The following is a 12,468-nucleotide window of genomic DNA, read 5'->3' as shown; positions in this document are numbered from 1 at the left end:
AGGGGGAAAAAGCTCCACCGAAGAGGATAGTCTGTGTAAATCTACCTCCTGACTCCGCTCCTTTTACAGCAATTTTGACGGGAGTGCCAGGGGTCAGACCTAATCAAATGGAATCAAATAGGGATCTTAGAAATAAAGTAATTTTTTGGCTCAATAAAAACAGACCACTTCCCCCTGCCTCTAGGATAGAAATATTAAATGTTAGAAGGGTCCCTTGGGTGGGTCCAAGTGATAAAGACCTGGAGGGGGATTGCATTCTTATAAATTTTAGGGATAATTGGGTTAAGGACTTTATTTGTCGTGAACCTAGGTTTGGTAGATTGGGGGATATACAATGTATAGGTTTAGAATATTTTTACCCCAATCTAAAGCATGTTGCTTTCCATCCACCCCAGAAGTATCCTAGAATGCGACTCCAGGGTGAGGAATATCTTGGGTGGATACCAAATAATATTCCTCTGAGAAACCGTTTTGACCCATTGATGGGGATGGGGGGGACAGATTGACTACCAACTAGCCAAAAGTCTGTTAAGCCATGTGGTGAAATGGGTAGTTCTCTAGTGGAACATAACAGTGAAAGATTGAGGGGTAATGCCAATAAGGTGGCATTAATTTGCATTGCATCGAGTGAAAATTTTGTTGAGGCAGAGGTTTGTGATATTGTAAACAGTGTGTCAGATTTGCCTGCCCCTAGGTTGGATGTGGCCACGTATATAGATCAACCAGGTGATTCACAAGGGAAAACAGGGTTTCGGTTGATTTCGTGGAACATCGCAGGTTTCTCTAGGAGGTTACTGGATGAGGCTTGGCTGGATTATGTTGTAAGCCATGATATCATGTGTCTCCAAGAGACATGGAGTAGAACTGACCAGGATTTTGACGGATTCCAATCATTTAACGTATTAGCTGTGCCATCACAGACAGGCAGAGCTAAAGGTGGGATAATGACCTCTATTACTCTCAAATGGAATAATTTAATAACATCTAAGATAGTAGACACTCCCTGGTATCAATTACTTTTGCTAGAATCTCTGTTTTCCGTGCCCCTGCTGCTGATTAATTGGTATTACAATGTTTTTGATAACCATGATACAGCTGTAATTGTGAGTTTGCAGGAGGCTATATCCAAGGTGCGTAGTGATCTACCCTTGTTATTCACTATATGGGTTGGCGATTTCAATTGTACCCTGTGTAAATTTGGTGGGTCAAATGTGTGTGGTTTGGTGGACCTAAATGAGCACCCTATCCAGCATTTTAAGCATACACCTCAGGGTGATGCGTTAAATAATATTATTGTAATGAATTACTTATGTATAATGGAATCATGTGTTGCCCCAAATTTACTTCCCATACCAACCTTTCAGGGTGCTAGTGGTTCTATGAGTGTTATTGATTTTATTATTGTGTCCAGTAGCTATTTACATTTTATTGACAAATTCGAGACGCATGCAAACCCGGCAAGCGATCATAATTCTTTGATCTTAACTTTGTGCCCCCCCCGTTGCAACAAGGCATCCAACCTGGGACCAACCTGTAAGATATAATAGGAATCAAGGTGTTACCATGAAGTGGGAGAAAGTAGATGCAATTGGGCTGGAGACGGAGATTTTAAGTGCCAATAGTTCTGTAATCAAGTCTTGTCTGTCACCAACCACAGATCCTGAAAATGTAATTATGAATTTCGAAATTCTGTGTGGGAATGTGGCAGAGCATCTTAAAAAACCAATGGTCAATAGACAGTCCAATGGCTTTAAATGGTTTGATGCTGTGTGTTCTGCAACCCAAAAATCACTAAAAAGGGCTTTGCAACAAAAACCAAAGAATAAGGGGCTGGTAAGAACTGCGAGAAGCGCATATAGAGAGGCAATTAGAAAACGGAAGCTGGATTTAAAAACCTTAGCTTGGGACGACCTAGAAAAAGCCTCAGAGTTAAAAGACAGTAGGCTTTTTTGGGAAGTGGTAAATCGTCCCTTATTTTCTAGTGATGGCAAGGAAAATATGGTGATGCAGATAACGGGTGAGATATGGGAAGCCCACTTTGGGAATATATTTAATCCTAAATCAGTATCCCTTTAGGCTTGCAGGATGATACAAAGGATGTGGACTTCCCGCTTACAGCTTCCTTGCTTAGCTCGTCGCTTACTCTTCGGGAAGTTGAAGATGCCCTGAGGAAAGGCGTACCACTAAAAGCCCCTGGCCCTGATGCGGTGCCGTTGGATCTTTTCAAACATAATACTGTTGTATGGGCCCCTTTGTTATTGAACGTATTCAAAGCAGCTATTGTCGGTCGCATTCCCCTATCCTGGAAGGAGGCAGTGGTGGTGCCTATTTTCAAAAAGGGTGACAAGTGCGACCCACGATGCTATCACCCAATATCATTAATTGATGCATCATGCAACTATTGGGAAGGATAATTTTGGCCAGATTGGAGACATGGGCCGACTCCGTGGGCCTAATTGTGAACTCTCAATATGGGTTCAGGAGAGGAAAGGGAACAACCGAACAGTGTCTAAATCTGGCACTAATTATGGGTAAGTACATGAAGGCCAGGGGTTTTTCTATCCACCTGGCCTTCATGGATTTATCCAGTGCCTTTGACACTGTTTGTAGGAATAAACTATGGCGGATGATGGAGGACATGGGTTTTGAAGAACCTTTGGTTACCCTGCTCCGCAGACTACATGCGGCTACAACTGTGACAATAAGATTCGGGCCAGGGGGTGAAAAACAAAATCTATCCCCTCAACTGAGGGTGTACGACAAGGCTGTATATTAGCGCCTTTTCTGTTTTGAGTCTATACTAATGGCCTGGAAAAGTTCTTGTTGGAACATTGTTCGGATTTCCCGAAGGTGAACGGCAAGAAGATACCTATGTTATCTTATGCCGATGATACGGTATTAATGACCCTTACAGCGAATAGTATGCAGACCTGTCTGGAAGCATTTAATAACTTTATGCCGGACCTGGACCCAAAGGTAAACTTTTCAAAATCTTTTGCAATGGTCTGTGGCCCTAAAGGGACAAAAACCCGTAAGTTCATGGTAACTAATTTTACCATTGACAAAGTTGATAATTTCAATTACTTGGGAAATTTATTTAACAACAGACTGAGCTGGGCCCCTTTGATGAAGGCGCGTGTACAATGTACCAGTAGATCTATAGAGGGTTTATTTCGTTTTTGTAGTAAATTGGGACAAAAATCAGTCCCACATTTAAAAACCTCGTATAGAGCAAAATGCCTATCTGTGGCAACCTACGGGGCAGGGGTCTGGGGGATAGAAAGCCCAGCCATGATCCAGGTCATTGAAAATACATTTTTAAAGCGTTTATTGTCAATTCCATCAGGTTCATCTAACAGTTTTTGCCACACTGAGATGGGAATGGAATATGTGACTGACATCATCCGTGTTTCCCCTTTATTATTATGGGGTAAAATATGGTTATCGGAAGACCTTCAGCTCTCCAAAGATATCCTGCAGGACTGCAAAAACCTTGAACATGCAATGCAGATCCCATGGCTTTCATACGTTAGTAATACTTTGCATAGAATTGGTTTGGGTCACCTTTATGATAACCCCGAAAAAATGCAGGGGGACATAAAAACTCTGATTAAAACAAGTTATCGTAAAAGTTTAAGTATGTTACACTCAGACCAGCCAACAAATTGTTTGGGTAAATTGCAGCAACAATTTTATTTAACATTTACTACTAATGTGCAATGGCGCTTTTACCTGACAAGGTTTAGATTAAACACTCTTCATTTTCTCCTTGCCTTTCCAAAACAAGGGGGTTGGTGTGAGAGGCTACCCCCTTGTTTTTGCGATAACAAAACTAGTCAAAGTACTATTCACGCGGTCCTTTTTTGTTCTCTTTATAAGGAACCAAGAATTAGGTTTATTAAGCCTATTCTAAAAGGGCGACAACCATGTAATTATAAAGAGGGTTATGACTATTTGTTATCGCTATCATCTTCTGGAATATGTTGTGCCATGTTAAGTTTTATACGACTATCACTCCAGATTAGGAAACGGTACTGTTAGTTTGGTTAAAGACCTTCTTGCTGCCAGTGCAATAAGCACTAAAAAATTAATGTCATATGTTGGTCCAACTGGTTATATAGTATGCTAATAATCTCTGTTATAGGGCGACTAATATGGTTTCGCATTGTAGGTTTCCATTCTTCCTGATAAATTATATGTTAAATTTGTATAAACTTTGTATTAGTAACAATATGTTTTTAAATTAAGGTCTGTATACTTTTATGATTCTATCTTTTTGAATCGAATAAAGTTTATCGAATCGAATCGACTGTTTTAACAGCTGAACACGTAGGCTAGCTCACTTTATACTTAGATGTACTAAGCCTAATAGTTGAGCAGTCCTTAATAGGGTGGAATAATTATAGACATTCTCGGCTCAAACGGAGACTTTCGTAGAGAAGTAATCATGAAGATGTATGCCCTCTTATGTTTCTGACTACATCTCTGTCCTTCCAGATACAACTTGCATAATATTTAAATCAATGTATATATATCACAGTGGATTATGGAAGTCAATGTAGTGTTCATATGTTTTAGAATATTATACCATTTCTATTGGACCTAAATAAGCACAATAATACAGCAACGCCCAATATAATTACAAATTTAAACAGCATATAAATTGTGAAAAGATACAGAAGTAAATGTATTACTTAATGAAAATTACTTTCTCAAAACTTTATCTGGTCATCCGTGAATAGAGCATTTACGACGCATGTACTTTATTACTATACAGATTTTTTCCAGCCTAGGCCTTTCATGGATAAATGCATGTGTTATGTAGAAAACAAAAAGGAATTAAAAACTCATTAAAACAGAAGAATTGTGTAGCAGTTAAAAAACATTAACTCAATTTTCAAAATGTATATTTTGAAGCATAAGTTTTACACTTACCAATACTTTTCCATCTTCACTGTAGCTGTCTATTTGTGGTTGCCTTTCCAAAAGTTTAGCAATTCTCTGAACAGCAACCTTTGCTTTGCTATAGTCTGGAACAAGGGTGCTGTATTGTCCAATACTCATGGCGGGAAACAGAATACAAGCGAACACACTAGAAAAATTAAGAAATATACATTTAATTGCTGAAATGCCACACCTATGGTTGCACTCTCTGTTTCTTAAAAAAATGATTTTCTCTCTGCAGACATTTAATTTGGCAATCATGGACAACAGATCAGCTATTCCAACCCCAGCAGAAAATATATTTTTTATTTACTGTTGCACAACTAAAAACACCACTCTAGCATGACATACAGGACCATTAGAGCATGCCTGTACAGGTGATTCGGGATTTAGACACAAGCAGACATATTGCAAGATTACTTCAAACTATAATTTGCACTGTTAATGAATATCTGACTTTTCAGAATACCAAATGATTTAAACTGAGGAACTAGTAGTGAACAATTCTTAGATCAAGAATTTTCGAGTAACAGAATCACCGCAACCAACCTCAAGCCACGGTATAGTCTTTGAAGTCTAATAGAGAAAAGTCATCAAGAACTTATCTTCCCAATACATGACAAGAGTTTCCACAACTGCTTGAAAGTCATCGCACTTTCCCATCAGTACTAGATTGTTTCCTCCTAGATGACTGATTTGTCAATGTTGTGTGTTCATAGGTGCCTAATTTCTGGAATTATTAACTGAACTAACAAGACAGAAACTTTACCATTATTGAAGAAAAAAGTTCAACAAAATTTAGAATCAAATAAGGACTTTCCAGGGAAATCCCAGAAGCGGTGGCAAGTCAGGGTGAAACATTGCAAAGGAAACAAGCACTGGCAATGCCAATAGGTCTGGCTGTTTGACACGAGCGCATCTATCCATTGATTGTTGTCTAATGTGCAGATTGTCTACTGTGATGGATACTTTTATGAGGACAAAGCTAATGTTTTCCTCAAAATAGCTCCATGCTACTAGAGTCCCAGGGACCTAGTTTCCCATCATCTACACAAATAAAGTTAACTTCTGATTACAGCAGATGCTTTCTGGTTGTACAAAACCAATAATGCTGCTAATTTATGCTGAATGGTTATCAGTTTAAACTGCAAACTGTACTAAAACTGTAAGATACCAACATGGATTTAACAGCTGCATGCCCTGCAAAATCCATTGTTTTTTTAAACAATATTGTATATGTCTGTCAACTGTTAACACATTTCTATTGGGAAGTATCACACATCAAGCTTGAGGTACCATAGGCTGTAGTTAAAATACTGAAATATCTATCCACAATGCAACACTGAGGTGAAATGGCAGAGCTACATGAAGCAACAGTTTTGAGGAGCTACAGTTCAATAATGAGATCCATAGTAATGTCACACCTGGAATTGCAGTAGGTGCTGCTGGCCGGAATATGACACTGGCAAAAATTGGGCACACGTGTTGAACTGGAGATGGGGAAGCGGTTAGTAATGAGGTATGCAAACTTCACAGTACCTCATGACAAGGACTGCACAACACAGACATTGTTCTTCCTCCAAGCTCAAGTTAAATCTTGTCAGACAGGATTTGGATCTTTCATCCAAACACACTTAGGGCCTGATATTGAGTTTGCTGGCATGGAAGCAGGCTACACCACCACCCCGTTCCCACACTGCCAAACCTCACAGCATGCCACCTGCCAGATTGCGAGTTACCTCGTGGTCTGGTGGGAGGTCCTTTGGCGTTCCCACGGTGGTGCCTATTGAAAAGGCACTGCAATGGGAGCGCCAAAGCATGTTACTACATGACATGGACTATGAAGTCCATGCCATGCAGGAATGGGGGTGCATGCAGACAGGGGGCACACCATGTGCCCCCCTGCTTGCATCTAAAGATCCGGAGGCAATAGGGGACTCCTCAGGGCCCCCTTAGTTTCCTCACCATCACAGTTTTCATGATGGGCTCACTGCCATGAATTCTGTGGCTTTGAGGAAACTCAGAATATGCTTTCACTGGTGATCAGTTAGCTCATTGAGCCAATCTAGCACCTCTAACAAGCATGCGGACTGTTTTAATTTAGTTGCATAAACCAGCTGAACACTTTTTAATAGAACATTTCCTGCAAAAGTGATCACTGCTGCTGGACGTGGTGAGCAGGAGTTAACACGCTCTCTCTCTCACTTATTCCGTTGAACACGCATATTGCTGTTTGTACACCTCCAAATCTATCTATTAACACACCGTTTTTGAAACTTTGGCCTACCTGCGGTGAATTCAGAAGACGCCCTTTGATGTATCAGTGTGATGAATGAATGTTACTGTACCTGTGTTAGAGGGGAATGAACTAAGGTATAAAAGGCTATGAGAGTGCTAAAATGCAGAGCACTGTTTGCAAGGAGTAAGCTAGAACAGCAAGTTGTTGCTAAGTTGGATGCAGAGGAGCAGTGCAGGAGAAAAGCAATAGAATTACTTTTGTATTTGAAAAGTTGACACTGCAATTTTCAGAAGCTGCAATGTTAGCCTATGGGAGGAAAAGCAAGTGCAGCATTCAGGTACAGTGCAGCAACTTATGGGACCAGCCTCTAGGAGTTAAGGTGACTGGTGGGCAAGGTCCAAGGCAGCACCAGCAGAACACCAACAGCGACACTAGGTTGGCTGGGTGCAGGGGTGCAAAACAGCGTTGGGTGCCCAGTGATACTCTATGGGTATTGTTTGCGTCATAAATAGGCTGTAGGCTTTGACTAGGGGGCAGTCAGGCTGGACCAACAGGGGGCTCAGGTCTCATGATACTTGGGGACATGGGAACCCTTTGGTCCTCTTATCTAGGCACTGGTTGGTGGGGTGCAGAGGTGTTTGGATGCATCTTGTTTTCATCACAAGAGACTCTCGCAGTAGAGGGGTCCTGCAAAAAGAGGCTGCAGGCAGCTTCGGGAAGTCCACAGCTGGGAACCCAGGGTGTGCTTCGAGTCTAGAGGGTCTGGGGACCATGCTGGCACCATTGGCCCACATCAGCTTGGGCTAGGTTGCATTGGTGCAGTGGTGGTCCAGAATCCTTGCAGCTCTTCTGGAGTGCCTGCAGTTAGCAGGGAAGTAGCTATGCTACTCCATATGAGATCCTGAGTATTGGGTGAAGGCTGGAAGTTCTCCCAGGATTCTGGAGGCACAGGCAGTTGCAGTATGAGTTCTCTGTGGCACAATTATCAAGAACAGCAGGCAGGCTGGCAGGGATGGCACCAAGTCAGTTGCTGGCCTTCTATTCTGGCTTTTTACGATTCTTCAGCATCCGTCTTCTTCTTTCAGGGCCACAGGATCTGATTTCCTGCTGCCGGGGGCTCTCCTTAAATACTGTCTTTAGAGGCCTTAGGAGAGTGTAGGGTAGTAGCCAATGGGCTGCTTATCGCTGTGGTCAGTACACTCCCAACTTCTGATTTTTATTTTCACTTCAGGTAGCCCACCTCAAGGGTGGAACTAGCTTGAAGGTGAACACGCCTTCTCTGACAATTGATTTACCCACCTGTCCAGGCACCAAATGGGCCTGGACAGGGGGATTGGGAATTCACTCCTATGGGGGATGCCAGATTTGCAAACCAAAGGCAATGGGCTCTTTGAAGCCCCCTCATTGGAATTCTAAATTGCAGGTCATCCCTTGGGAGGGGTGTAGACACCCTCTACCCAAGCATGCTTTGTTCCTGACCCCCTGAGAGCAAAGGCCCTCACCCCTGGGGTCAGAAACTCATCTGTGGTGGCAGGCTGGCTAGGACAAGTCAGTTAGCACACTAGTAGTTAGAAGGTTTTCAGGGGGCACCTCTAATGTGCCATCTGGTTGCATGTATTAACAAATCCATCACTGGAATCATTGTGGATTTATTAATATGAGATGTCTGATACCAAATATCTTCAGTATCAGTGAAGCCATCAAGTAGCTGGGGAACTCATTTTCACCAGTGTCCAGCACTTTTACTAAAATGGCTTCCCTGGTCACTTGTACCGGCAGCAATTTAACAGATCAGCACATGGGAATATCTGCTCATGCACATATGTCCACACATGCAGTTCGCAGCCTAATGGGGACTAGACTGATCCTTGTAAAAATGTGTACTCAATCAACACCAATATACTTTATATAAATTCTGGGGTGGCATTCCTCTATCTTGTAGCCCCAGACTCTCTGTGCTCTAAACAGCCCTGTAAACAAGCAACAACGAAGGTTGAAAGAACAGACTTGTGCTTTGAATTTCTAAACTTTAAAAGTGCTGTTTTTCGACTTGTGACTGTTTAAATAGAACTCTTGGTTTCTGTGCAATTTGTACTGGGAAAACAACAGTTTTTTCCACCAGTGACTGGTTGAATTTGTGTCCTAGTTTCCCCTGTACTGTCCTTTGGCTTGCAGGGGCCTTCCTGATTGGCCCTCTAGCTCCCAAGCAAACCTGAGCCCTCCTCCTCTCACACCTGCAGAAGCCCTTTATGGTCTGTGCAGGGAACCACAAGACAGGCACCTTCATCTTGGAGCCCCAGCTTCTCTTTGCCCTAAACAGCCTAGTGAACAAACAACACAGAAGGTGGTAAGAACACAGACGTGTGCTGTGAATGTTTGAAACTTTAAAACTGCTGCTTTTCTAATCATGTCTGTTTAAATAGGACTCTTGGTTTCTGTGCAATTTGTACTGTGAAAACAACTATTTTTTTCAATCTGTGACTGTTTGAATTTGTGTCCTAGTTTCCCCTGTACTGTGCTTATGCCTCAAGGAGCAAGACCACCTCCATTATTTGATTTTGAAAGTTAAAAAGACAAAGTACAGCCTCAGAGGCTACGTATTTTCACAGAATGTTGTAAACCTAAATGAATAGAAAGAAATCATCTCATTGCTCAAAAATTCATGGACAAACTGGCAAATCATTACCAACCAAATCAGAAACATTGGACTCCTAGTTGAAACATAGGAAAAACACCAGCACCAACCCATTTCCAAAAATACCCTCCAAGAGCAGGCTAACCCAGCCTCTTCACTCCTTCAAACAAATATCACAAAGTGGGTTTCTGGATCTGGTCAAAGCAAGCAGGCCTGCCAGCAGCCCTTCTGACCCTTGTCCACCACAAATATTCAACAACATTCTTCTAACTACCTATGTTGGCACACCAGTAAGAAGAATCATCAATAATTCCTTAACTACAGGAATCTTTTAAAAAGACCTAAAAAAGGCATATTAACACCCATTATTAAAGAAATCTAACCTGGATCAGCCTCACCCCAACAACCACAGACCAATTACAAATGGACCTTCACTGGGCAAACTGATAGAAAGAGCAGCATCCATCCAGATGTCACAATTCATTGAAGATAACTCCATACTTTTCAACTTCCAAACAACATTTCGTCCAGAAAGAGGCACATAATCTGCCCTCATCGCCTCCCGGGATGACCTTAAATACACAGTAGACCACAACAGGGTTGCTGCACTACTTCTCTTGGACCTCTCAGGTGCTCTTGACACCGGTTTTTTTTCCCAAACATATTTTTACTGGCATTTATTAATGCTTTCGACAGGTCGACAATAATCTAAAGACTCTACGAAGCCGGCATACAGGAGACGGCCCACGACTGGCTCACATCCTACCTTCAAAACAGAACAAATGTCATCCATTCTCCGCCATTCGCATCCAAACTGTACTTCACAAAAGCAGGGGTCTCTCAAGGCTCTATCATCTCACCCATGCTTTTCAACATCTACATGAATTCATTACCCTCAATCATCAATGAATTTCAGCTCACATGCTATAACTATACCGATGACACACAAATGCTCCTTATATTGGAAAGCCCAGAAGACATTGGAAACTCACAAATCTTCAATTGCCTTAGAGCCGTTGATCAGCGGATGACTTGGAGCCATCTTAAATGTAATGCTTTCAAAATGGAAATACTCCCATGTGGCTATTGGAAAAATTATGACCCACTTTGCCCCTGGCCTGATGATCTGGGACCACATCCTAAAATATCTAAGGAAGTAAGAAACCTTTGAATTACCATGGACTCCAAGTTATCAATGAATGCCCAAGTGGAACAATGTGTAACATCAAGCTTCATTACTATGAAAACTCTGTGACGCATCTTCCACCTGGAATTTCCGCATGAGGTCCAGGTCACTATCGCTGTTGTACTGTCTAAACCCGATTACACTGATGGCCTCTAACACGGATCATCTTTATAAACTATGAAAAGACTACAACGGATTCAGAACTATGCAGCCAAACTACTAAATGTAAAGCCACAAGCCCACATCTCTCTTGCTTTGAGGGCCCTACATTGGTTACCGCTAGGCAGAAGATCTACGTTCAAGCTACTTTATATCACCCACAAAGCAATACATGGAACCGGACTGCTTTTCATTAGGAATAAAATCAAAAATTACTTTCAACAAAGGAACCTCCACTGCAGATTGGCATCTCGTCTCAAAATCCCACCATACCAGAAAAAAACCTAGGTGACGCATCTTTCTCTGGTCAAGCAGCCAAGCTATGGAATTCTTTACCCCCAAACATAAGATCCACAAATAGCTATCTTATCTTCAGAAGACTACTCAAGAGTTGCCACTTTCCTACATAACAACTATACTCAAACACAAATGTACAGCATATCCCTGTGTACATAAACATTTCATTTGAATATATAGATGTATCTATATATGTCTATTTCTTGATATAAATATGAATAATATGTACTCATGTATCTATATATTTATTACTTTACACCTACTGTAAAAAAGAAAAAAACCTTTGACTTTCTACAATGCACTAGCCTATATTTTACCCTATGCCTCTCTCAATATATCATCTGCCTCCACTCTCTGACTCACCCCAAACCTAATTCTACTACTACGATCTCAAAAATAACCCTTGATAGACTCTTCCCTCCTCTACCCTCCCCCTCAGGGATCACACCAAATCTCATTTTAATACTATGATCTCCCAAACAACCCTTCTAAATTCTTCCCTCACCCATCCCTCCTTTAACTCATCCCAAAACTCATTTTACTACTATTATCTCCCTAATCCATTTCTAGAGAGTCTTCCTTCCTCCATCTCTCCATATGCTATCCCAAACCACATCTTAGTACTATAATCTCCCAATAAACACATTCTAGACACTTCCCTCCACTATCCCCCATTATCTTTTTCAATCCAACTAACAGGCTCGCATGTCCACCACCCAAATTAACTCACATTTCACAGTACTACTACACTACTAATCCTTTTTGGGTTCCGGAGTAGTGTGTTACTTGCAGAAAAGTATTTTGAAACCTCGTCAAGGGTAGTAAGCGCTATATAAATACAATTACAATCACAATACTAGGCTGGTCCCCACAGGAGTGAAGGCAGGTAGTGGAGAATTTAGAAACACCAGCAACTGTGCTACTCAGGAGTTCTAAGTAATTTCTGTGGCAGCACGTCAAAGTCTTCCAATGCAGTTTGAGACACCACATAGGAGGACGAAAAACCTA

The 12,468-nt window shown here is 41.6% G+C and overlaps 1 protein-coding gene across 1 annotated transcript in view; it reads right to left on the bottom strand.

Annotated features, from left to right (window-relative positions):
• LOC146789325 (ATP-dependent translocase ABCB1-like) overlaps window positions 1–12,468 on the bottom strand; it is a 1,722,143-nt gene that overhangs the window by 160,733 nt on the left and 1,548,942 nt on the right. Inside the window, exon 25 of the mRNA XM_085631119.1 lies at window positions 4,936–5,092. Coding sequence (XP_085487245.1) covers window positions 4,936–5,092 — 157 coding nt within the window. The remainder of the gene's footprint in view (window positions 1–4,935; window positions 5,093–12,468) is intronic.

This window comes from Triturus cristatus, chromosome 10 (genome assembly GCF_964204655.1).
Source record: "Triturus cristatus chromosome 10, aTriCri1.1, whole genome shotgun sequence".
Taxonomy (NCBI): Eukaryota; Metazoa; Chordata; class Amphibia; order Caudata; family Salamandridae; genus Triturus; species Triturus cristatus.
This window is presented reverse-complemented; position numbering and strand designations above follow the sequence as displayed.